Source organism: Alosa alosa, chromosome 10, assembly GCF_017589495.1.
Source record: "Alosa alosa isolate M-15738 ecotype Scorff River chromosome 10, AALO_Geno_1.1, whole genome shotgun sequence".
NCBI classification, from domain to species: domain Eukaryota; kingdom Metazoa; phylum Chordata; class Actinopteri; order Clupeiformes; family Clupeidae; genus Alosa; species Alosa alosa.
In genome coordinates, this window is record NC_063198.1 from 23762787 (window position 1) to 23788478 (window position 25692).

At 42.4% G+C, this 25692-nt stretch overlaps 6 protein-coding genes across 9 annotated transcripts; 5 read left to right on the forward strand and 1 right to left on the reverse strand.

Annotated features, from left to right (window-relative positions):
• The first annotated feature begins 254 nt into the window (after positions 1-254).
• crbn (cereblon) lies at positions 255-5980 on the forward strand. The gene is made up of 11 exons (XM_048254809.1): positions 255-373; positions 941-1047; positions 1416-1618; positions 1980-2135; positions 2389-2512; positions 2724-2786; positions 3015-3099; positions 3196-3311; positions 4161-4225; positions 4462-4593; positions 4918-5980. The coding sequence occupies exons 1-11, from the start codon at positions 298-300 to the stop codon at positions 5093-5095; spliced, it is 1305 nt and encodes a 434-aa protein (XP_048110766.1). The 5' UTR covers positions 255-297; the 3' UTR covers positions 5096-5980.
• Positions 5981-6621: 641 nt separating this feature from the next.
• Positions 6622-9711, forward strand: vhl (von Hippel-Lindau tumor suppressor). The gene is made up of 3 exons (XM_048255885.1): positions 6622-7103; positions 7832-7957; positions 9375-9711. Exons 1-3 carry the CDS (start codon positions 6917-6919, stop codon positions 9566-9568), a joined length of 507 nt encoding a protein of 168 aa, XP_048111842.1. The 5' UTR covers positions 6622-6916; the 3' UTR covers positions 9569-9711.
• Positions 9712-9866: 155 nt separating this feature from the next.
• Positions 9867-14400, forward strand: tatdn2 (TatD DNase domain containing 2). 2 transcript variants are annotated; one of them, XM_048255884.1, is made up of 7 exons: positions 9867-10330; positions 10966-11319; positions 11528-11812; positions 11991-13112; positions 13212-13339; positions 13452-13635; positions 13831-14400. In XM_048255884.1, exons 1-7 carry the CDS (start codon positions 10328-10330, stop codon positions 13969-13971), a joined length of 2217 nt encoding a protein of 738 aa, XP_048111841.1. In that variant the 5' UTR covers positions 9867-10327; the 3' UTR covers positions 13972-14400. The 2 variants fall into 2 exon arrangements, with proteins under 2 accessions (XP_048111841.1, XP_048111840.1); XM_048255883.1 differs by having other exon boundaries at positions 10329-10416.
• A 104-nt stretch (positions 14401-14504) lies between these two features.
• On the reverse strand, positions 14505-16288 carry ghrl (ghrelin/obestatin prepropeptide). 2 transcript variants are annotated; one of them, XM_048255888.1, is made up of 4 exons: positions 15964-16185; positions 15423-15506; positions 15034-15139; positions 14505-14806 (listed from the first exon to the last, which is right to left on the reverse strand). In XM_048255888.1, the coding sequence occupies exons 1-4, from the start codon at positions 16078-16080 to the stop codon at positions 14802-14804; spliced, it is 312 nt and encodes a 103-aa protein (XP_048111845.1). In that variant the 5' UTR covers positions 16081-16185; the 3' UTR covers positions 14505-14801. The 2 variants fall into 2 exon arrangements, with proteins under 2 accessions (XP_048111845.1, XP_048111843.1); XM_048255886.1 differs by lacking the exon at positions 14505-14806 and adding an exon at positions 16278-16288 and having other exon boundaries at positions 14913-15139; positions 15964-16110.
• Positions 16289-16882: 594 nt separating this feature from the next.
• On the forward strand, positions 16883-18823 carry LOC125302264. The gene is made up of 2 exons (XM_048255373.1): positions 16883-17135; positions 17695-18823. The coding sequence occupies exons 1-2, from the start codon at positions 17014-17016 to the stop codon at positions 18803-18805; spliced, it is 1233 nt and encodes a 410-aa protein (XP_048111330.1). The 5' UTR covers positions 16883-17013; the 3' UTR covers positions 18806-18823.
• Positions 18824-20453: 1630 nt separating this feature from the next.
• On the forward strand, positions 20454-25570 carry ccdc174 (coiled-coil domain containing 174). Of its 2 annotated transcripts, XM_048254932.1 has the most exons (12): positions 20454-20613; positions 21160-21273; positions 21445-21545; positions 21810-21868; positions 22026-22182; positions 22873-22968; positions 23317-23453; positions 23751-23845; positions 24195-24324; positions 24565-24717; positions 24907-25261; positions 25301-25570. In XM_048254932.1, the coding sequence occupies exons 1-11, from the start codon at positions 20575-20577 to the stop codon at positions 25215-25217; spliced, it is 1392 nt and encodes a 463-aa protein (XP_048110889.1). In that variant the 5' UTR covers positions 20454-20574; the 3' UTR covers positions 25218-25261; positions 25301-25570. The 2 variants fall into 2 exon arrangements, with proteins under 2 accessions (XP_048110889.1, XP_048110888.1); XM_048254931.1 differs by having other exon boundaries at positions 24907-25570.
• The last annotated feature ends 122 nt before the right edge of the window (positions 25571-25692 follow it).

Below are 25692 nucleotides of genomic sequence, written 5' to 3' on the forward strand. Positions count from 1 at the left end.
CTAGGTAGCTTCCTTGTTGGGAAGACCTGCAGCTATCTGTGTACAAAATAAATAACAAGGGAGAGAGAGAGAGAGAATCAATTGACATCAATGTCCACGTTTTAAAAGCCAATTATTATAAATGTCAGATTTATAGTAACTGCTACCTGCATGCTTAGGCGAGGTAATGCATTAAAATAAACTTGCAGGGAAGCGCAAACACTGTAGGTGGCGGTATTGTTTCATTGGAGTAAGCTACCAATTTAACAGTGAAAGGAAACGACGGAGAACAAGAGTGCAAAGTGTAAACACACGGCTATGGCTGACGAGAGGGGTGGAGGCGATAACAACAACATTGAGGATAATATGGGGAACCAGCTGCAGCTCCTGCCGGGTGAGAAAGTTGAAAAACAATTGGTTTCCCAGACCCGTGCTCTGACATCTGTTGGCATTGCTAAAATGGGCATTTGACACGTTATTAGGCTCTGAATTTCATAGACGTCATTTGAGAGGAGTTAGCTAGCTAACGTTTGCTTAGCTACACAATACGGATGATGTACTGTACATATTGCAAGTAACACTTGCATGTATACAATTAAACCATTCGCTTGCAACCGCTTCATTGCAATCTAATCTAGCTGAAGTGTTGACATTTTTCTGGATGTTCACGCGTAATTCTGCGTGCGTCTTTGGTGAGTGCGTTTCTGTTAGCCAGCCCAAGTAATTGGCTTTACATTACAAGGCAGTGACTTGTGCATTCAAACACACGCCGTTATGTGAGAACTGACAGTGGCTGAAGTTCCATTTGGAATCATCTCACCATAGCAAATACTTACATTACATACACACACCTTAGATACATGTCTGGGACTGAAATAGGAGCCTTTTTTAAAAAACGAAAGTGAAAGCGACAGGTTTTTTATTGGATTCTGTGTGCGAACAATTGCTCTTCTTCCTGTAGAAAATGAAGAGGAAGATGATGACTTGGAGATGGAAGATCGTGATAGTGATGAGGCCGAAAAGCCCAACATTATCAACTTTGACACCAGTCTGCCAACATCACATGCAGTGAGCAAGCATCTGGTCTTTTGTGTGTGTGGGTGTACCACTGTCCACCTCCAACTCCAACCCATCAGCAGCCCAAATCACCCCTTAATGTTTTTCTGTGTGTCCCTCCAACTCCATCTGCACCACTCCCTCAACACAACATAACACAACAAAACTACTCTCTCTCCTACCCCCCCTCACTGTTTGTGTGTGTGTGTGTGTGTGTGTGTGTGTGTGTTTGAGAGAGAGGAAGACATTTTCCCAGGTGTGATAGTCTGATGTAGTGGATTGATATTGAAGATGTTGTCCGTTGAAGATTAAATGGCACTTGCTTGGCATTTATATTTAAGCACACACAAATAAATGTCTCTGTGTGTCTGGGTGAACAGTACTTGGGCTCAGACATGGAGGAGTTCCATGGGCGCACGGTGCATGATGAGGAGAGCATCCAGACGCTACCAGTCCTACCCCACGCAGCCCTTATGCTGATCCCAGGTCAGACCGTTCCCCTGCAACTCTTCAGGCCGCACGAGGTCAGCATGATACGCAACCTCGTCACCAGGGACCGTACCTTCGCTGTGCTGGCATATAGGTAACACCCTATCACACATGAACAGGAACACACACGAAAATGTACTCGTCGTTACCCAATTTACACATCAACATGAATAAACACATACATTCATTGCATCTTGGTAAATGTGTGCTGTGCTTGGTAGATGTATGCTGGTCTAATGTGCAGCGCAAGCTGTGTTCTGAGCAATAAATGAATGAATAGATATTAGTTAATCTTTTTGGTGGAAATTGAAAATTCTAATGTCACATGTTGCAGTGCTGGTGTCTGTGTTTTATGACACATGCCCTGGTGTGTGTGTGTGTGTGTGTGTGTGTGTGTGTGTGTGTGTGTGTGTGTGTGTGTGTGTGTGTGTGTGTGTGTGTGTGTGTCTGCGCAGCCCTAGTGACAGTGGTGAGCAGGAGGCAGAGTTTGGCACGACAGCAGAGATCTATGCATTCCGAGAGGAACAGGAATACGGCATTGAGACTGTGAAGCTAAAAGCTATTGGGCGCCAAAGATTTCGTGTTCATGAGCTGAGGACCCAGGCTGACGGGTTAGTAAATGCGCGCGCACACACATATATAAAGCTGATCATCTAAATGAGTCAATACTGATAATCCCCCGCCATCTTTCTTCTGTACAGACTGTAGATATGCTTACTGATGGGTTTACAAGTGTTAGCACACATATTTAATCTCATATGTTTCACACATCTAACATCACCCCTTTTCCAAACATACATTTCTCCTTCACTGCACAGGCCTGTTCCCTCCTCCTGAACACACTGTTTGTAATGTATGTTTCAGGATTCGGCAAGCTAAGGTGCAGATCCTTCCGGAGCGAATCTTACCTGATCCCCTGTGTGCACTGCAGCTGCTCACCCGCTTGCACATACACAGGCAGAACCATCACTGCATTGGCAACAGACAAGTAATGTGTACAGATGCAAACAACATTTTTAAAGAATTGCTTTGATTGTCCAATTAAACCTTTTGGGTTTGTTTTTACTGTCAAATTGTCATCATGTTTTACTTGTCAATGATTTGTCTGTATACTGACAGAATTGATGACAGAGCAGAATATGAGATGGATATACCTCTCTCTTTCTGTCATTCTCTCTCTCCCTCTTGCTCTCACACAGAAGAGTCTCCGCTGCGCCAGTATGACCCAGTGGCCTCCATGGGTTTACGCACTTTATGATTCAGTAAGTTATTTTTGCACTTACATGTTGTTGTAGGAATAGGGATTATTATGTTTAAACTGTTTGAAGAGCTTCATATTTAAAGAGTGTCAAATAGCAGAAATGTATGTATATGTTTGTTTTTAGTTTTTTTCTTCTTCTCTCTGCTCCCTTGTTGAATTGTTGAAGTTTACATGTCCTTGGGTGCATTCTCCTTTGTAAGAAGTGTTTTTTGTGTTTTTTGTGTTTCAGGACACACTTATGAAAAGGGTAAAGAAACAGCTTCACGAGTGGGATGAGAATCTCAAAGATGAATCCCTTCCTACGAATGCTATAGGTACCACGTACACACTCACATAGATACAAATGCACTGACACAAATCCAACCTCCAACAGTCTGTGGTTACTACTGTCCTGCTCTCTACCCTCCTAGATTTCTCCTACAGGGTTGCTGCCTGTTTGCCCATAGATGATGCCCTGAGGTTGCAGCTCCTGAAAATTGGTAGTGCCATCCAGAGGCTACGCTGTGAACTAGACATCATGGACAGGGTGTGTGTGTTTGTGTGTTTATGTGTATGTGTGTTTACTGTCTGTACATACTATTTATGACTGTTTGCCAAACATTTACCGGAATATCTAAGTCAAGTAGTAAGAGTAGTTTTGCACTCCTCCTCAGCCCTAAGCATTGTTGATCAACATACTGTACAAATCAATCACATAGTATTTGTGAAATTGCCGTGAATGTAATGTGCCACGATAGTAAAATAATTTTAGAGATTAGAGAATTTTATAGATTTTCATGTGTATGTGACGCTTTGTTTATCCTGCCACCTGGTGGGGAAGGGATGCCACAAATGATTATGTCTGTTTGTTTGATATTGATTTTGTAGCTATTTTAACTACTTGTAACTATTGCAACTGTTTGTAGCCTATGGACCCTTTCAAGAGAGTTCCATTATCAGCATCATAGTTGGCCCCACAAGACTTCCTTTTTAACATTCCATATGTTATCTTAATGCAGAGGAAGTAGATTGGGGCCCAAATAGAACATTCAGGCATTGTTTTTGTTTTTATTGTTGAAAGGGTCTATACAACCTGACTGTTGTGCCTACCACTCTGCCTACCACTCGTGCCTTACTTACTCCATAGGTTTAACATATGGTCAACAAACATTGTGACATAGGTGAAAAACCTCAATGCCTTCTGCAAAACCTTCTGCTTATATTGCTTAGCCACTATCTCCTGTTGTCATGGTGAGAACATTTGTATCTGTAGAAGTAAACACTGAGAGGTCGGTTGGTTGTTGATAGGTCAAGGTGAAGGTCATTTCCTTTGCCTTCTGACCTTACAGGGTGCGGGGGTGTAATTCTAATGTTTATTGCTTTATTACTCCTACAGTGTACGTCTCTTTGCTGTAAGCAGTGTCAAGACACAGAGATCACCACTAAAAGTGAGATTTTCAGGTGAGCTGCCTGCCAACCCCACATCAGCTGTTCCCGTATGACACCTGGTACTAACATCATAGCCGTATTAACTAAGAGAGGAGGTTGCAAGCCCAATGGTTTTAGTGTATGAATGCAAAACAGAAGAAACAAAGAGTCAGAGAAGAATACAGACAAAACACACTTTACAATCAACCAAATACAGAATGGATGGCTGAAATCAACCCTGATTAAATACACACTTTCCAACTCTGCAGCCTGTCTCTGTATGGGCCTATGGCGGCATATGTGAACCCCCATGGCTATGTGCATGAGACGCTGACGGTCTATAAAACTACCAACCTCAATCTGATTGGACGACCTTCAACCCTACACAGCTGGTTTCCGGGGTAAGCCTTTGTGTGTCTGTGTGTTTTTGTTTGAGAGTGCGCATGACTTTTGCTAAATGGTCAGGTTCTAGCATGCACTGCATATACACTATCATAACTGTTCCTGTAGGCCCATGTATTTGCAAGTAAATAGATAATGGGGTTCAGAAAGTGAATACCTAGAATGGCAACAAGAATGATTTCTAAGTTGTGGAACATTGCATACAGCTGGAAGTGCAACATTCCCTCACGTGTGTGTGTGTGTGTGTGTGTGTGTGTGTGTGTGTGTGTGTGTGTGTGTGTGTGTGTGTGTGTGTGTGTGTGTGTGTGTGTACTTGCATCTAGATATGCATGGACCATTGCACAGTGCCGAACGTGTGGATCTCACATGGGCTGGAAGTTCACAGCGGTGAAGAAAGACCTGAGCCCCAACCGTTTCTGGGGCTTGACCCGCTCTGCTCTGCTACCCACAATCCCACAGGGCGAAGAGGGCCTGGAGGGCTCCCGGGTGCTCTGCCTCTGACCTTTTGACTTCTACACTGGTCCTTGACCTGCAACTCGATCCTGACCCGCATCACACATTACTCTCGCCCCGATCTTGGTCCACCTCTTTAAGATCATTATCACACAGATGGACAATCAGAGTGTGCAGGACAAGTGAATATTTAGCACTGGGTAGACGACAAATTGCTGACTGAGATCGGAGAGGGGAAAGAACGGGGATATCAAGAGAGTTCTAGGTGACATCTGCACATCTGTTATTTGATCTGTTTCCTGACACCACCCAGGCCATATCGGTATTTTGGTGAATCTAACTTTGTCAAATAACACAGTGGACTGCTCTACCCATCCGCTGGCTTATTCACAATCTAGCTTTAGTCCACCCTTACGCATGTGTGCCTGTAAGTCGGGGATGTGCCATGTTGTTTCTTTTGTTTGTTTTAAATCAGAGCGTATGATTTGATGCTATCTCATGATGTTGATACAGTTTGATGGGAAGTCCAATGAGATATGAGAATCAAACATGAGCCATGGATAGGAGGAGGGGACTCGGTAATCGGTTTATCCTGATTGACTTACAAGGGGACTAAGTGCACAGTTTTTATATGGAGAAAGTTTTTTCTTCTGTAATTATATTTTTGTATTTATGTGGTCAGTGTCCATCAAAGCCAATTTCATTGTAAAAGGAGAGTGCCTCTCTCACATGAGTAATGAGAACATTAAAACATATCGCTGTGAAAGATCATTAAAACAGTACCGTACTCTGAAATACAAATATACACTCAGAATGTCTCACAGACCTCTGCTAGATTAATAAAATGGCAAACATGCACATAAACCCATAGCATATTGTTAAAGGATGTAAGATTTATTTGTGTGAAAAATCATAAACATAATGCTAAAATGCTATTGCTTCCAGTGTTTTTTTTTTGTAAAGGAGATTCAGTTCTATTCATGCACTAGTTTTAATCATTAACTTTAGAAATAGATTTGTCTATGGTTTTAATGCAGTTGACAGCAGGGGTGTAGTGGTAAAATAGGAGGTGGGTATACTATGAATTCTGTGATCACAGTGAGGTGGACTGTGCCATGCCGTATCGGATTTTTTAATAAGACATTCAGAACATGTTTGATGATGGTGGAGGTTATTGTCCAATGTTTATAACAATACCAGTGGCATTAAATGGTCCCTAGAGTGTTGATGAGTGTACATAGTGTGAATGTGGATAGGCCTAATAGTGTGATTTTTGAATGTTAAAAGTTGCAGTTGGTGAATAAACTGTTTTGAGAGGTGGATAAACTCTAAAAAGAGGTGGATAAACACTATTTCTGAAATTTCAGAGGTGGATAAACTGCGTTTACTTACGTTTAGCCTCCACTACATCCCTGGTTGACGGGTAGCATACTTGGATAGGCGCACATGATTATTCGAAATGAAACCATAGAATGAAACTGATGAAGTCTCGTGGAGACATGCTGTTGTTCGTACTCCATTACAGTAGGTGGCAGTAGAAGCCTGCTAGTGCGTGTCCAAACTCATCAAATGTACCCAAGAACAAGGGGTTCATGTTATGTAATCAAACCGAAACTGTAGAGATGATACATTTTTACGTGTTTTGATTGACCGCTATCACTAAAACATCTGGTTGAAGATAGTAAGAGGGATACACAACTAGATGTGTATACTAACGTTTATTTTTTGTTATATTTTTCTTGTTGGGTGAGTTGTGCTTTAGCCTACGTGCCGTAAGACATGTAGCATTTGAATCAGTGTTTGTGCTTCTGTAGTGTTTAATTGCGAGTGTACCTAAGGCTCTGATACATTGGAAGTTAGAATTTGGTCATGCCTCAAGAAGCAGAGCCCCCTCTTCCTCTCGTGCGCTCCCTACCCAGTGGAATCCCGTGCCATGTCGTTTTCTGCAACCGAAGTGATCGAGTTGTTCGCCCTGTGTGGATAAACTTCCGCGGAGAGCCTCAGACTTACAACCCAATTCAACCCAAGACGGGACAGAGAATGACTACATTTGTCGGTGAGTTTGACATTTTTGTCAGGTTTTTATTTGGAAGCACTGAGCTACCTGTGTTAGCCTATCTACGAAATAGACAGGTACACTTGTGAGAAGTTGAAAAAAAATACGACTTCATGCCTCCATGAATGTTCAGCCTATGCACAACACCAATCATTTCACATGTTATGATTTAGTCACAATCTATCAAATAGCGCCAGTTGTCATTGCAAACTGCCCAAGAGAACAATTTCCATTGCTAAACTTTCCTTGTGAAAATGTAGTTGTTGGGCCCTTTTAGTAGAGGCCTTTTTTAAACGAGTGACCGGAGCAGACTCGTATTATCTTAAGCGTGTGTTATTTGGAATCCATCAATAGAAATCCACCCTTGTCAGTGTTCCGTATACCCACTCGAGTTAGAATACCCACTTCATCTGAGGCATTTGCATTGGAATATTTCCAGATTGCAAAAGTCCCTGTAAACCATTACAGAAAGAGGCATCATTAACCACTTTGAGCGATATTCTAATCTCAAACTGTGGGCAGGCCCGCTGTCTGTGCTGAAGCCACACTGTCCAACTGTCCTAAAACATAGTTCCAATCATTCTCCTTATATGGGCAAAGGTGGCAACTTTTTGGTAGATTATTAGAAATAATTGGTAGATTATTTAAAAAAAAAGTTAGATCATTATTATGGCAGTTCAAATAATGATGAGAGTAATGCATTCTACTGATCTAAACTGTCTTTCCAGGCCATCCTTGGATGTTCCGTGATGCTGAATCAGATGATCCCATGCGTGTGAATGAGAAGGAGCTGTACCTCCCCCGAGCCCAGAACACCATGTCACAGATGTCACTGGTCAACATCACTCTACCAGGTTTGTTTCTGCATGTGGGTACTCACATGCCCCCCCCCCCAACACACACACACACACACACACACACACACACACACACACAATTATGGTGTTTACCTGAGTTGTTGATAGAATATTCCATTCATTCATATTCCCATTTACATATAACACAGCATAGTCCGATCATTACTAGTAAAGACGATTGATTCTGTAAATGTTCCTGCACAGACAATTCGCCTTATTCACCCGGCGGCCAGAACGAGGCTAAAGGGTACACTTGCCATTGCACCTCAGTCCAGCAGATGGTGGTGGTAATGCACTCCATTTGCATTACCAAAAAAAAAGCTCACCGAAAAAGAAGGGTTCACTCATAGATATTAGAAAGCTAGATAGCGCATTGGGCTCGAGTTCTATTAGGAGGCATACGTAAACGCGGCCGCCATATTGCTGGGGGCAACACGTTTACTGTCTATGGGCAACACTTGCCGGCAATCAGATACACCTGTTTGATTTCCAGTCAGTCACATGCTTCTCCATTGACCTCCAGTTATTGATTGCCCCCATCAAGATGACGATCCTATTTACGTACGTTCTGGAGCCCAATGCGGTATCTAGCTTTCCAATATCTATGGGTTCACTGACCTGTTCTTCTTCTTCAGTGAGTTTTTTTTTTTTTTTTAGCAGTTTGCAAACGGAATGCATTACCACCACCATCTGCTGGACTGAGGTGTAATGGCAAGTGTACCCTTTAGCCTCGTTCTGGCCGCCGGGTGAATAAGGCGAATTCTCATATGATGTTGTAATGCCATTAAGGTGTATACTGTACATACATACTCCACACCTCAATAAAGGGACTTAAAGATTAGAATACTCCACGTCTTAGTTCGATTATTGCTTATTCCGACCATGACCTTGTTCGATTAAAGGTTGTATCAGCGATAGCGGGGATACGTCACTTCTGTTGATGTTCAAACAAAACCGAGAGCTAGCTCGCTACTCCATCCCCCTCCCTCCCGTGCAATTGAAACTCTCCTAAAGTCGCATCTCGTCAGTTATTGGTTGAAACACTTTATTTTGCCTTTGAGTGGTTGCCAACCCTTGCTGGTAGCAATTGTTTTTGTGTACAGATCTCGGAGCCTAGGCTGCCTACAGAGACGTGTTTTTTTGACGGCCTGCTTATGGGGCAGGCAGCTAGCGGATCGTTAGGAAAGATTAGATGAATGTGATCATTTATGTTTGGGCCTTTTTTGGGCCTGAAATCACTGATACAACCTTTTAAGGCAATCAGAAATTGTTGTTGTTTACATGGCAGTGTTCTATTTGGAATATTGCCTTGATTGGGTTAATATCAGGATATTAATGTCCGTGTAAACATATTGATTGTCTAACAGTGGTTGTTGTTGTTGTTGTGTGTGTGTGCGTGTGTCTTTGTGTATAGTGTTTACCCTGCGGGAGCGCTGTCTGCAGGTGGTGAGGAAGTATGTCTCTGTAGAGGACTTTCCTCAGCTGGAGATTGCCAAGACTCTTCAGGAGGACCTGGCAGACAAGCCAAGCCTCCAAAGAGACCTTCAGTGCATCGCACAGCGCGTGGAGCAGAGGTTACTGCAGGAGAGGCAACAAGAGCAGACATGAGAGAGAGAGAGAGAGAGTGTGTGTGTGTATATGTGAGAGAGAGAGAGAGAAAATTGTCAATTGTTGTGAGTGTTTGTCTTTGTATAGAAACACATTTGTACATGTATATATTTGAACTGTATAATTAAAATGATGGACTATAATTGGGCTCTTGTTTTTGTTAACCAGACTGTAATTATGTTGGCCTATATAAAACTCTGCAACATAGGCTACTGTCCTGTTAACTGAATGACAAGTTACCACAACTTTTGGAGGTGACATTGGTTATTAAAGGTTTTAATCCAAGCATTAAAATTGTGTAAAACATATGGTATTATTTTACCTGGATAAAATGAGTGTGTGGAGGATAACCCAGATTGAACAATGTAGTCAAATGGTCACAATTAAGAGAGAGAGAGAATGCATGTCAATGCATTTCAGTCCTTGCAAGGTGAAGATTTCAAAGTCAAGTTCATACAATAAGACGATGTGATTTATATTACAACCAATACATGAGAAAAGACTAAAATAAATCAAATATGGGGAAATGAAACAAAACAATTCAATTAAATTATTTCAAATATTGAACAAATAATGCGAAAACAGAATGTGGCTGGCTAGCGTAACTGTGCAGGTAGTTTACCTCGATGTTTTCCTGAGATGCTACATGCATGGACTGTAGAAGCCTATGTTTATGGCTACATGCATGCCTCAGTGCCCTGAAGTTCACGTGGTTGGGGAGTCTAAACCGTTGGGTTCAGAAATTCGCTAACGTTACAGATGGTGAGTGATATTTAAGATACCTTAACTTAACGTTAACGATGGAGTGTTTAATTAGTACTATCGTTAGATACAAAACATATCCAAAGGTTTGTCAGACAACTTTTATAAAAATTTAAGAAGACATTATCAGAGTTTGTATTGACTTAGCTAACCTACTCTTTGCTAATAAATTAGCGAGATTGGCTTGTTAACGTTAAGTTAATTTAGCTAGGCCTGAGCATTACCTGATAATGGTGGCACGCCATTGTGTAAATGATTACCTTTCTTTTTTTTTTCGCAATGAACGATGTCTTTCATGTGTATGTAATTTGTAACGTCATCTTTGTAGTGTATGTTTATTAAACTACCAATGGCTTTCTAACTCGTTTATTGTGTTGTTTTGCAAACTTAATGCTAGCTTGCTAATGTTGGCTGACGTTGGAGGCCTTCATATCTTCCTATCTTTGTATTTATGTCAGATGTCTTGAAGCAGTTGACCAATATAACTAGAACTATACTTACCATGATATGTAACTCGTGTTAGCTGTAGTTTTTGGTCAGCTGCATCAGAAATCCGACATAAAAAAAAAGTGATACCATACTGAATATTAAGCAAGCCTGTGTTTTTTTCTTTTTTTTTTTTTTTTTTCTTTCAGAGCATGATGAACCCAAGTAAGAAGAAAGGGAAACTTCTGAAGTTTGGTTGGCTTCGCACAGCTGGTGGTGCCTCCCCTCGTAAAATGAAGAAAAGTAATGGGGGCACTCCCCAGCCTACCCAGTGGGGAGAAGAGGACAAAGACATCACAGAGGCGCCAGACAGTCTGGGGAAAGTCGCCAACTTAAGGCTGACCAGCCCAACAGGAGAGCCCCTCAGTGCTCAAACAGTTCAATCTCAAAGTAGTCTTGAAGTGGCCACACAATCTACTGAGAGCACCCCGAAAGGCCATCGGCATTTCAACAGGGCCAGGAAACTGTTTCATAAGCTTCAGAAAGGCAAAGGTTCCTCTGAGGTAACCACAGTAATGCACCCAGTAACCTCAAAATACACACATACCCTTGCCTGAATGCATGTTAATCCTACAACATAAAATCAAAGATTTGATAGTTTTCTCCACATGACCTGCGTCAGACCTAGAGACCAAAATGTGCGGTCAGTCAGTGTTTGTTGCAAATTTAGCTTTCAGGTGTAGATTGGCGGGTCTCTTCTTTTTTCGTCAGATGGAGTCAAAAGAGACTGGCCCAGCCCAAGCCGAAAGGTCAGAAATCAACGCAATCAACACTCCCAGAAGAAGGAAGAAGAGGAAAGCATCTACTCTCAGGAAGCACTCATCACCAGCTTCGCCAGATATGCCCAGTCTGGAGTTGGACCCCAGTGCAACAGCCTTTGGGGGTCACCATTCAGCCCACAAGCCAGCAGAGTCTCTCAGCCGCGACCCAGGGCCCTCCTCAATGGTGTTTATTGAGACAGAGGAAGTAGAGGTCAAACCAGGAAACCGTAAAAAGGTGAGCAAGAGAGAGATAACGAGATAACCACAGAAATGTGAGAGAGAGAATGAGGGTTGGCATTTTTCTTTTTCTTTTTTTGAGTAAGGGAGATTACTTTGGAGAGCAGGAGACTCCTGTGGAAGTTTCATGGGTCAAGATTGAATGAATAATGTCTGATTGTGCCCGATGCTCTTAGGCTGAGATCCGTGGTGGTTGCGACTCCCCTGACTGGTCAGATGCGGACGACCAGGTTGAGATTCGGGCTCTGTCGCAGGATGAGGGTTCTGAGCCACGGCATGCGAGAAGAGAGACGGAGACAATGGCGACAAAGAAAGAACCAAACTTTAGTGACAGAGAATCTACCCACCATGATCACAGCTTCATCACACCAACAAGTTTTTCAATGTATCATTCAACAGTGACACCCAAGCATACCTGGTTTAGAGATGATGGAAGCCCTTCAACAATATCACCTAACCAGTCCTGGATTGGAGACAGTGGAAGCCCTTCAACAATATCACCTAACCAGTCCTGGATTGGAGACAGTGGAAGCTCTTCAACAATATCACCCAACCAATATTGGATCGGAAACAGTGGAAGCTCTTCAACAATATCACCAAACCAATCATGGTATGGGAACAGTAGTACCTTTTCGAGAGTGTCACCCAGTCAGTCCTTGCTAGGGAGCAACGGCAGTCCTGTCAGCATTGGCTCCACTCATCTTAGCCCCTCTGTGATGCCATGGTGGAGCTACTGGGAGCAGCATCCCAATATCTGCGCGCCATTCTCCCCAGATCCATTTTCTCTTCGCTCTGCCACCCCTTCGCCACAGTCATCTCAAGTCAAATCGTCCAGTCACTCCTCTTTAAGTGACGTCCTTGGCAACAGTCAGGCACCTGTATGGCAGGTGTCCCCTACCTGTTCAAGTGACCCTGCCCAGATGAGGATGACGGAGCCTCTGGGTTTCATTGATAGCCACTGCCACCTGGACATGCTGTATGGTAAGCTGGGCTTCCGTGGAACTTTCCAGAACTTCCGGAGTCGGTACAGCAGTAGCTTCCCGGCGGATTTCCGCGGCTGTGTGGCAAACTTCTGTAACCCGCGCCTGACAGAGCTGGAGGGTCTGTGGGAAGGGCTTTTGGGCGAGGAGCTGGTGTGGGGCGCGTTTGGATGCCACCCCCACTTCGCCAAGGACTACTGTGCCAGGCACGAGCAGATCGTCCTGAGAGCTATGCGCCACCCTAAGGCAATAGCTTTCGGAGAGATCGGCCTGGACTATTCTCACAAAAACAACACACAGTATAGCAAGCAGAAAGAGGTAAGAAATGTTGGTTCAAGATTTACATTTACTCATTTAACGTTTTAATTCTGTGTTCTCTCTTAAATAATTTGTGTGTGTGTGTGTGTGTGAGAGTAGGTGTTTGAGAGGCAACTTCGGTTAGCTGTTTCCATGGGCAAGCCTCTGGTGATTCACTGTAGAGATGCAGATGACCATCTTATGAAGATCATGAAAAAGTGTGTCCCTCCAGACTACAAAATACACAGGTCAGTACATTTAATCATTCATTATGTAATGGACACATATGGAAAAACCATATGAAACCATTACAATATCACTGCATTCCTTTTGTGTGTGTGTGTGTGTGTGTGTTTACAGGCACTGCTTCACTAACAAATTCTCTGTGATTGAGCCATTTCTAACGGAGTTCCCAAACCTGTGCGTTGGCTTTACGGGACTGGTAACGTATACAAGGGCTGCGGAGGTTAGGGACTCCGTAAGGAGAATACCTCTGGATCGCATTCTGATGGAGACGGATTCTCCTTACTTCTTGCCACGACAGGTGTGTGTTTGTGTACAGACACTGTATCTAGAGTGGCGTTTGAAAGTTTGAAGTCACTTTTACATTTCAGTTCTACTAGGCAGAAAAATAGGCCTCTGGACAATTATGTAGATATTCCATGAAAATGTAACTGGAATCATTTACAATATTAACAGTTACACTGTCTGTGTGTAATTATGGGTGTTCTCCTTGTAGGTGAGCAAGAGTGTGTGTAGCTTTGCCCACCCTGGGATGGGTAAACACATCTTGCAAGAGATCAGCATGTTGAAGGGGCAGCCACTCTCCACTGTCTTGCAAACAGTTCGTCAAAACACTGTAAAAATCTATGGTATGTAAGCATGATGACCGCAGAACACTGCCCTTAATCAGGACGTTGGCCTTCACAACAGCTGTGGTATGTTGCAAAGACTGACTTGGAAGGATATGGAAACCATTTGACGATACTGGCATGCCATAGTCAATCACATGGCCACTGTGCTGATTTTATTGTTTTGAAAAGTGACTGTAATCTGGAGGAACTTGATTTTCTTTTTAAAATACCTGGTGGACATAAAATGTAAGTTTCTGAGTTTGCATCGACACATGTTTAGGTTAAAACTACGTTGAAAAAAAAAAAAAAAATTTCTGTTAAAAAAAAAAGAAAGAAATTGTTGTTAATATGTTAATGCAAGTCAGTAGGAGAGTCTTATGAATATGTTTGCAGTTTTAGTGCAAAATGCTGGCATTGCTTAATAGTTCTTTATTAAAGATCAATGTATTTTAGTATTCCTTCATGTTGTTGTCACACTCGTCACACGTAAGTAGGTATGTGTAAGGAAAAGAGATGAAAGACTTAGTAAATCCTGACTGATGAGGATAAATCCACCGAGAATATAATGGAACATGAGGTTGCTTCATGACAGAATGCACAGCTGATTCTAAAAGAGAATTGGCTCTGTTCTTGTACAATTCAAGGCCACATTCTTTCCTGGAAAAGCCCTCTGCTGTCTGAGAAGTCTTTGAGCTACTTGTGTGAAGACCACAGTTGTATGAGAGGACAAACATAACAAAGAGACATAACACAGGCACAGGTACTCATGCTTCAGTCAATTTTATTGATTGAAATTGTTTGATGTGTTGTGGTATTGATGTGTTGGACAAACACACACTTTAAGAAAGCAGTAGGATCAGTCTGAAACACACAATAGAGGAGTCATGACTTATGTTATCAGTGTTTAGTTTTCCAGCACTCTAGTATTACATGCTGTCCTGCTAAAAAGAAGACATAGTACCAGTACTAGACTGAAAGCTCTTTCAATCATCACCGAAGCTCTGTTTTAGTCTTGGACAAGGCTTAATGATTGAGAATGGATAAGGATTTTGGTGTGGGCACGAGCTGTACATGATCTTCCTACTCACTTGCTGTGTCTCCCAGGATGCTGTCAAGGATTCTCTGTAAGGCAGAGCCGTGTTCTGCAAACTCGGCCTCAGTCAGAGTCAGGCCCAGTTGAAAAGGAGGACTGACCTGTTTGGTTATAGTTATAGTAAGAATGAATGTATAATGCCTCAGTAGTATCTGAGCACTTAGCACTTGTTAGAGTGTAGGTGCATATTAAATATATCTACATGACTGTACGTATTGTATACAGAATGTTTGTTATATGTATATCTATATGAGAGCGAGAGAGAGAAAGTGTGTGTGTGTGTGTGTGTATTATGTTCTCTAATGCAAGTCTATGTGTTAGTGTGTGTTATAAAAGAAGAAAACAAGGTATGTATCATGAATCATGATTCCTTAGAGTGCGTACCAGAGTGTGGCCATACTCTTGTGGAGTGTCTGGTTGAACTGCAACACGGCGTCCAAGTCGAGGTGGCTTTCTGTCTCCTTTCCCCTAGAGTCACACACACACACAGAGTAAGGCACAGTAGGCAGCAGTCACTGCATTGGGGTTTAACTCTATTTAGTGTAAGATTTAGGCTTGTAGGCTCATCAACAGCCATCTCATTTACCTCACTTCAGTGTTTTGATATAATTTCAATACAATTCACAGACAGACAGAACTATTTTGGAGCCAGATGTTAACTGGACAAGATGTTGGATGTACTCAATGTTTTTACATTAATATTTTAATTTGTTAAAGCAACACTATAAGAATTGGTATTCATAACCCCTGTAATCAAAAAAGTACATGTTCTTGCACAGTACAAAAAAGTTATTGTCCAAACCAGGCATTGTAATGTATGATCATCAAAGGTTGAAGCTTTCATTTTAAAGTAAAATAACTATATAGTGTTGCTGTAACTAACGAAAAGGTTAAGCTCCAGAATGCACACACAGCAGTTTAGTACCGGAGGTTTCTGGGTAGGACTGAGGAAGCTAGAGCCACCTCTGACCGTCTCCATCAACAGCGCCAGAGTACATACGAGCATGATCATGCGACTGGCACGGCTGCCCATCAGAAACATGGCTAACAATGTTGGGTCTGTTGAGCTCAACTGAGAGAAAATAACACAGTAACACGGATGTCATAAATCTAACTGCTGACACATGCTGCAAGCACAGACAACAACTCTGGTTGATATTAATTGGAGGAGAGGTTCCATGAAAATGTAGTCTAAAATGTAAATATTTTGTGGTGATCGAAAGGGGGAGATGCACTTACCAGACAGGTGCTTACTGTTCTTTCCGAAGAGGTGAGACTTGTGTTCCTTTTATATATGTGCATTTTGAAAAGAATGAAAAGACTGCAAGTAAATAGCAACAGTTAAACAAACCAAATATATTTGGCCTCTTGCTTGTATCTGCAACAGATTGTGTGTGCAAATGTACTTAGTGGATAATACATTGGATACTTGCTAATGTAGGCTATGTTTAATGTGTGATATTGGTGTTAAATAAGCACATTATGTAGGTGTGTGTCTGCATGTCTGTGTTGTGTGTGTTGAGCGTTATCAGAAAAAAATCCAAACATGGTGCAAGTGGGCCTAAAAGCTTCTGAGGTCTCTACTTAGTGAGTCAGGTCTGTCAGGAGCCCACAAATGTCCTGGTTGCCCCCTGAAAAGAAACACACAATGATACTAAAGTCTCTGATGATGCATAAACAGGACTTGAAACAAAGGTAGAGATGTTAGGCTTTTTTTTGTTGCTATCACCCTGGACCTGGTTGGCCCTCTGTCTGTCAAAAACAGAAGCTTTTATTTTGAAACAATATGTGGACAGTGGTGTCGTCATCGTGGCGTCGTTGACTTGTGTTGTGCACAAAGATTGGCTCCGTCTTAACAATCTTTGTTGTGCACTGTGCACACATGTGCTAGCAAGTTGTGTCAACCTTCCAGTAAAAGTTAAACCGTGGTGTACTTTAAAAATTAGTGGGTGACATTTGGACTTGTAGCCTGAACATGGTTCGCTGTTTTGCACCCTGTTGTAATCATTATTCTGATGGTGGTATACGTCACCATTGTAAATTTTACAGGTTTCCCACAGACGACACAACGAGGCGTAGATGGGCCCGTGTCGTAGGGTAAGTACATCCAAGTATAGTAACCAGAGGGGATCAATGACTTCTGGTTAAACCACATCTTGAATGAATGTTCCTGGTGGATTTGTGTTTGGGCTGACATGATCAGCAGGGCATGATCAAGCGCATAAAATTATTTTGGCATAGGCCTACAGAAACAACAAACACTGCATGCAAAAGTCGATACTAGGCCTACTCATTTTGCCTCCTCATCCAACCTTCACCCCGTGCGCTATTTGTATCGCAAAGGCTTGGTCTAAATACAAAGTGCAATGAAGATACAGATAAATGCATACATTTTTAACTTTGTAGGCCTACCTATCAGAAAATACTAAGCACATACTGTTAAAGTGACAGTGATGCTCAACATGATCTGATTCATAACAATGACTCCAGGAACTGCCATTTGGATGGCTCTGGCATGTTCATTGACTGTAGTATTTACTTTTGGGACATAAACTAAAGATTTTGAGCAGGTAATACATGTTCATGCCCTTCTTTGAATGCACTGTTTTGACCAATAATTATTAAGCTTTTTGTTCTTTGTTTCTTTTTGCTTTAGACGCAGTGGTCGACAGCCTTCTATCACCTCCAGAATTTGCAGTTGTCATTTCCCAGAAGGGAAAGAAAGGGGTCCTACTCTTTTCAAGAACAAAGATGGGACCATTTGCATTGATCTTAAAATACCCAAATACCGTCCTGTTAAGAAGCCTGTTTGTGCTGTAGAACAACCAACTACTCAAAATGTTCTTCCTGTAGAATCAGTGCGTTCTGTGAAAATGGCATGTCAAAATGGCAAAATGTGTAATGGCGAGGCAGTCATAATGAATTATATCCCTCCCGTCGAGTCCGTTCATATTGTATCACCAGTCTTAACCAAGATTTGTCCCAGTGTTGGCACTCAAACATATAGTCAAGTCAATATTCTTCTGGAAACGGAGCTGAAAGATGTCAAGGAAGAGCTGAGAGTTCTAAAGCTGAAGCTGGCCAATGTTAAGAGCCAGTACACTCCCTCTCGACTGAGTGACGAGGTGGTTAAGATGGAGACAGGCCTTCCAGATAGAGACTGTTTTAATAAAATTGTTGAATGTGCCACTAGCTTGGAGGGCACCGTCAGCTACTTCGCTGGTTGGAAAGTTAAATGCCTTAGCGTTGCAGATCAGGTGTTTCTTACTTTGATGAAGTTAAGGCACAGTTATAAAGACTTCCACCTTGCAGCACTATTCAGTTGTAGCAAAGCAGTCATCAAAAATGTAGTCAACACATGGACGGACATTATGCAGGCACTACTTCAGGACGACTACACAGCTACACCGAAAGGCTCAAAAGCTCAGAAGAAACAGAATATACCACTTGTCACAAATCCGAATTCAATGGTCATAAATCTGAATCTACAGGACACAAATCTGAATCCACTGAAGACAATTCCAAATTCACTGGACACAAATCCGAATCCACTGGACACAAATCCGGATCCACTGGACACAAGCTTACAAATAGAATCAACAAGTGATCACATTTTTGTCTTCCCATCCCATCCCATGCTAAATTGTATGTTCAAGAATTTTGAATTTCCCCATAATATGGCTCAAGTGAACATATGGTGTTCTCATTTGAGCACAAAACAACACAGTTATATTTTACCTTGTGTAAGTAAAAGTCTAATTAATTAGTAAAGTTCTGCCCTTGGATCTTTTTTTCCCTCTTGTTTTCATTTCAGTTTTACAACAGGTCAATATATTGAATTATCTGATGGTTTCAATGTCCAGATTTATCTACATTAACAAATGTGCTACCCCTCAGTGGCATGCTTGTTTAACCCTGGCCTAACAATAAACAATGTATTTTTCTTTTATATTTATGCAGTGTTAGGGAAAAGTTTTTTAATATATACATATTTTATTTATTTGTAAAGGATTCAGATCATTGCATCATACCATCATATCACAAACATGGTTAAATATGTGTCCAGGGAGGAAAGTTAGGCACCTGCTTTCCGCCCAACTTAATTCTCAGGACTCAGCAAGTGGAGGAGGAAGGTAGTAGTTACTGACTTGCATGAGAGAAATGTGAGGATGTATAAACATATACATATAAACATATAACCAAACTCTACTGTACAATAGAGACAGTAGAATATAAGAAAAACAACAAAACTAAATACTAAATATACTATATAAATTAAATTTAAAAATCCACAGTGTGCTTGAGGGTGATCAAGCATGAGATGCTTCCAGTGACTGGGCCGGGACTGGCCTGTTGTTCTGTGTGCATGGTGAGGTGCTCAAGAGAGTGAGTGTCATAGGTGCAAAAAGTAGTCCAACAGTAGTCCTTTAGTTGTATGTGCATGGTAAGGTGCTCAAGAGAGTGGGTGTCATGGTGAAGGTGCAAAAAGTAGTCCCAACAGTAGTCCTGTAGTAGTTATGTGTGCATGGTAAGGTTCTCAAGAGAGTGAGTGTTGTGGTGAAGGTGCAAAAAGTAGTCCAACAGTGCAACAGTGCAAGAATAAGGTCTAGAGACCAGCATAAATAATATGGACAAATAGGAGAATAAAGTATAATGTAGACAAGGTAATAAAACAAACTATGTCAGTGCAAGAACAGGTTAAGGTAATAGGGTTACAGCCATTCAGTATTGTAGCAGAAGTCATTGGTCATGTGTGCTAATATAGCATGAAAAACAGTGTGGCTGTAAAACAGTAGTAAAAACGGGTGGAGAGGCAGACAGACTAAGCAGAGAAGTCTATCTCTCCTCTTCCCTTTAGTGAAGCATTGAACAGTTCAATGGCCCTGGGGACAAATGACATCCTCAGCCTTTCAGTTGTGCATGGCAGTGAGCAAAGTCTCTTTTCTCTTCTCGCTTTTTAATAGTGCTGTGGAGTGGATGACATTCATTGTATGTTGATCAGTGGTCAGTGGATCATTGGTAAAATATGTCTTGTCTTCACCGTGGGATAGTGAGAAACGTAATTTCGATCTCTTTGTATGTCTGGAACATGTGAAGAAATTGACAATAAAGCTGACTTTGACTTTGACTTGACTTTGACTTTGTTCAGGGTCCTTTTGTCAGATATTGAAGTGATGCACTCCAGTTCAGCTCCCACTACAGAGCCAGCTTTCCTTACCAGCTTACCAGCTTGTAGGTGAAAGAACAATTATATTCATTGGCTTGGGGTATCAGCCACAAAGAAATGGAATAGAGGTTCAATTTTTCTAGACAGTTTAGGCTGATTCTCTCCAAGTACCAGGGGAATTTAAGACGTGCAGTACCAGTTGTAACCGATAATGGCGGTAGCGCACCGCAGTACTACCAATTCTGCCAGAGAAGAAGATGTGATGTGTTCAGTCTATTTTTTTTTTTACTGTTAATGGATTGGATTCACCACTATATGCTCAACTGATGTCCATGTGTGGGTAATCAGCTTGGATTTCATATCTCCATAATGGACAAAAAGAAGCAGTTTAACGTTACAGCCTCGTCGGTAAGGACATCAGACTAGCTCATAATCATATCTTATATTGTTTGTCTAACAGATAGCTAGCAGCTAGCACGAACTAGCTGAGTAGCATAGTGAAATTTACAAAGATTACTTTGTGTCAGAAAGTGTCAGAAGACAGGATGAAAGTCTTGACTATTTTTTGTACTTTAGCAGCCAAGGTACAGGCGTCATAGCTACGCGTCAAACTTACAGCTTTCAGTGGGAAACGTTAAGTATCATATTGTTAGTTTATATTTAATGGTCTTCTAGCTAACTGTGTTTGTACTAAGTAATATGTAGCCTAACCTCATGCTTTGTATGATCTACTCATCAATCGATTGATTGCTGCCAAGGCCAACGTGTTGGTTCAGTGTTTGTATACAAAATATTTTAACTCTTTTTGAACTTGAGCACTTGAACGTTTGAGAGTTACTAGAGTAGGACAGAATGATCAGTGCAGCATCATGTAGGCTACAAATGAAACTATACATAGATTGTTTACATGCTATTTTATTTAATATATGAAATCTCAAATACTTGTCCTCTTAGCTGGTGGATCTGAAGGCAGAGCTTTACAGGAAACAGCAGGAGTTTCGACAGGAAAAGATCACCCAACATGGAGGAACTTCTGCTGCTGGGTCCGCCGACAGACCAAAGCTTAAGGTAACAGATATCACTTGTATGAATATGTGGTCAGATGTGCTTCTTCTGGGTAGATTGTTGAGTGTGTGTGTGTGTGTGTGTGTGTGTGTGTGTGTGTGTGTGTGTGTGTGTGTGTGTGTGTGTGTGTGTGTGTGTGTGTGTGTGTGCACGCGTGTGTATGCGCATAAGTAGAAGCCCAACATCTGGAGTAAACAGAATGAAGGCGTGTCTGCACGTGCTCAGAAGGACGTGGAACTCAGTGCAGAGGAGGAGAATAATCTGGACAAATCAAAGTGAGTTGGATTAGTGAACTTTGTGTTTTATGTAGTCTCTACTGTTCCACACCACGAACAGAGAATCACATGAATGTAGTGTGAGGATACAAGAAGTTTAATATTCAAAATACATTACAATACTCCTATCCAGTAGGTTATAACTTCCACTGAATTACCAACTGATTATGTGCTGACATAATCTTACAGAAATGGGTATAGTATTCATGCTGCATCAAGTACTGTTCCATTGCTTACTTGTGTATTTGTTCTGCATCCTTACAGAAAGAAACTGGAGGAGAAGGCTCGTATCTATGAGCAGATGACCAAAGGAGATTTCCCAGGTCCCCTCTAGCTTTCTATTCATTCTAACACACACACACACACACTCCCACTCCCATTCCCACATATGACATAATAGCGGCTTATTTATATGAAACTGAGGTGAATTGTATATTCTAGCGTGTGGTTATTTGTAAGCCTCTCTTGTACTTTTTCCAGATGAGGAGACGGAGGGACTTTTCCTGGTGGACTTCACCCAGAAGATCATTGACCAGAGAAGAAATGCACATGCAAACACCTCAAGTGCGTACAGAGACGGGGAAGAAGAGGACCAACAAATTCCAGTTCCTCCCCCTCAGAACCCTGATGAAGAATGGTAACCTTTCTTTCTTTACAAAACGTGATCTAATGTGACCGGAAGTGATTTAGTCTAGTGATTTAGTCTAGTTATTTTAGTACATTTAAAACTTGAAGTTGAAATGGACCTTAAAGGTTGTATCAGTGATAGCGGGGATACGTCACTTCTGTCACAAAACCGAGAGGGTCAAACTGTAAAACTGGCTGTATCATGGAAAGTATTGATCTTTACATAAGAGTAATTTTACAGTGTGTCTCCTGGGTAACATAGGTACACCTGGTAATTTTTTCAGAATTTTTTGAGACCTAAGTGCGTGGGCCCTGGTTGAACTGACGTGGAATGACCCGAGAGCTAGCTCGCTACTCCCTCCCCCTCCCTCCCGTGCAATTAAAACTGTCCTAACGCGCATCTCGTCGGTTATTGTTTGAAACACTTTATTTTGCCTTTGAGTGGGTTGCCAACCCGTGTTGGTAGCAAATGATTTTGTGTACAGATCTCGGAGCCTAGGCTGCCTACAGAGGCGCATTTTTTTGACGGCCTGCTTATGGAACAGACAGCTAGTGGATTGTTAGGAAAGGTTAGATGAATGTGAATGTTTGGGCCTTTTTTGGGCCTGAAATCGCTGATACAACCCTTAACACCTGAAGTTTGGGTGATGTGTTGACTGAGGTATGAGTCATTGTTTTGTACCTTCTGTCTGCCACACAGGGTGGAATATGTTGATGCCCTGGGAAGATCACGCAAATGTTTGAAGAAAGACTTGCCAAACTTTCAGAAAATGGACCAGGATTTTCAGAAAAGCAGGTAAGCCTTTGATAAGCAGCAGATTGAACTCTCCTCAGAGCTGCTCATCCCTTAGATACCACAGACCATTGCTGTGCACAAGTACCGGTACTGTCTCTTGAAGCTTGAAGTTTATCTACTGGACGTTTATCATGTGATCTCTTACATCACACATAGAAGACAGACAAAATACAAAGGACTCACAAATATATTAAGAAATGCTGACTGCTGATTGCATTTTATTTAGCTAAAATGTCCTAAGAGATGCCAACTGCTGATAGCCTTGGCTTTGTGGTAGATTTCCCTTGTTGCCTAGACTGCATTATTGTGTCTACATATACAGTATATGCACTGTGTGTGTGATTGTAGGTTGGGTAGCGGTGATAAGAGTCTGCTCTCAGAGGACATGCGGAGAGAGATCCAGAGGGAGCAGTGGGCAGAGGAGGAGGAGGAGAGCATGAAGAGACCCATAGGGCCCATTCACTACGAGAACATCAGGGAACAAGGTGTGTGTGTGTGTGTTGTGCGTGTGTGTGTGCTGTGCGTGTGTGTGTGTGTGTGTGTGTGTGTGTGTGTGTGTTTTGTGTGTGTGTGTGTGTGCTGTTCGTGTGTGTGTGCATGCGTGTGTGTGTGTGTGTTTTGTGTGTGTGTGTGTGTGCGTACATTTTAAAGTTGTTTACATAGATATCTCACTTTTTAACTCTGTGTCAGGTTGTTCTCTGTCTGACTAATGGTACTGTAAGATGTTGTACTGGGTAAAAGTCATAGCTAAGGGAGTGTGTGTGGCTGTGTGTGTTTGCCAGAGGCCAGAGAGCTGGGTGTTGGCTACTTTTCGTTTGCCCAGGATGAGGAGCAGCGACGGAAACAGAGGGAAACCCTGGACATGCTCAGAGATCAGGTACGACAAACAAACCACCACAAGGGTCACCACATCAGCAGCCTAAATCACCCCTTAATGTTCTTCTGTGTGTTCCTCTTCTCCAACTGCATCTGTACCCCCCACACACACAACACAACACAACACAACACAACACAACACAACACAACACAACACAACACAACACAACACAACACAACACAACACAACACAACACAACACAACACAACACAACACAACACAACACAACACAACACAACACAACACAACAACTACTCTCTCTGTGTCTCTGTACTCCTACCCCCCACCCTCCCTACTCACTATTGTTGTGTTGTGTGTGTGTGTGCGCGCTTCTCTCCTGTCCTATCAGACCACAGACCAGCGCAGTAAGAGGGAGCGACTGAAGGAGAAGAGGAAGGCCCTGCTGGAGGCTCGTCTGGCCAAAGTGAGGATGAGGAAGATGAAGAAGAGCAAACTGGATGGAACCGAGGAGGAGTCAGGTGCGCTGGGTTGGTGGGGAGCTCATGACGATTTTGGTCATCAGACAGTTAGACAGCCTTATGGCATTACATTATCTATACTCAATGACATCAAAACTGAGATCACCAACAATCACTATGTGTGTGTGTGTGTGTGTGTGTGTGTGTGTGTTATTGGAGAAACTCTGATGACTGAATGTGTAAAGACTCTGTGGAGAAAATTGCTTTAAGATAAGTCTCTATCCCCTGGTGTCCTGTTAGGTGCTGCGGTGCAGGAGGAGGAAGAGGAGGATGAGGAGGGTGTTGGAGAAGTTCCTGAGACGCCATCCGTGCCGAAGGTGGAGGTGGAGATCCAGGAAAGGAAGGACACCAAACCTGGAGTTCCTCACGTTCGAGAGTGGGACAGAGGGAAAGGTGAAACACACACACACACACACACACACACACACACACACACACACACTTACACTTCCATACACATTTGAACTAATGGGGCAGCCGTGGCCTACTGGTTAGGGCTTCGGGTTTGAAACCAAAGGGTTGCTTATACTTATACTTAATGCATTTATCCCTCCCTGGTCTGTCCTCTTGTGTTTTCTGTAGAGTCTATGTGGAACCAGTGGGTCAGCGGTCGCCGTGACGAGAGGGACTCTGAGTTTGCTCCACCGTCGGCGTACTTCAGCAGTCAGAACCGGGCCGGCAGCAGAAGCAGAACCTCTGGCGAGGAGGACCAGAACAAACCTAGGCTTGCCTTCAAGTGGGCTGAGACACACACACACTCATCCACACACACCGCCAACAGTCAGCGAGTCACACACCACCACCACCACCTCCTCGGTCCCAGCCAACACAGCAGGGCCAGAGTCTGGATGACATGCTCTCCTTCTACAAGAACTCTACCTAGTGATTTTTAACTCCCGACCTTTGACCTGTGTACAGCTCAGCTGCTTCCTCAGAGGGTGATCGCAATAGGACTATGTGTGTGTTGACTTCAGAGTTGAAATGTGCAGCTAAGTTCATAAGACCATCGCACCATTCAGTGTGAGAAAGCTGAATGCTCCTCTACCGTCACATAAGGTAACTAAATGTACTGCATGTTTGCCATTTTACTAGAGGTCTATAATATAGAAAACACACAACATAAAAAATATGGCCGACTCCAGGCCGACCACCATTGATGTCGACCATAAGGACTATCCTGTAAATAATTTTTAGCACAATATTTGGGTGTGTTTAGTTGGATTAAAGAGGATTCTATGAAGAACAACAGGTGTTTGTCATTATTTGTGTCAATTGTTGCATTGTTTTGTTTGTGAAACAATGAATGTGAAAGATGAAATCAAACTAGTTCAAATATAGTTGTAAAAAGCTGCACATCCCCTGGTGAAG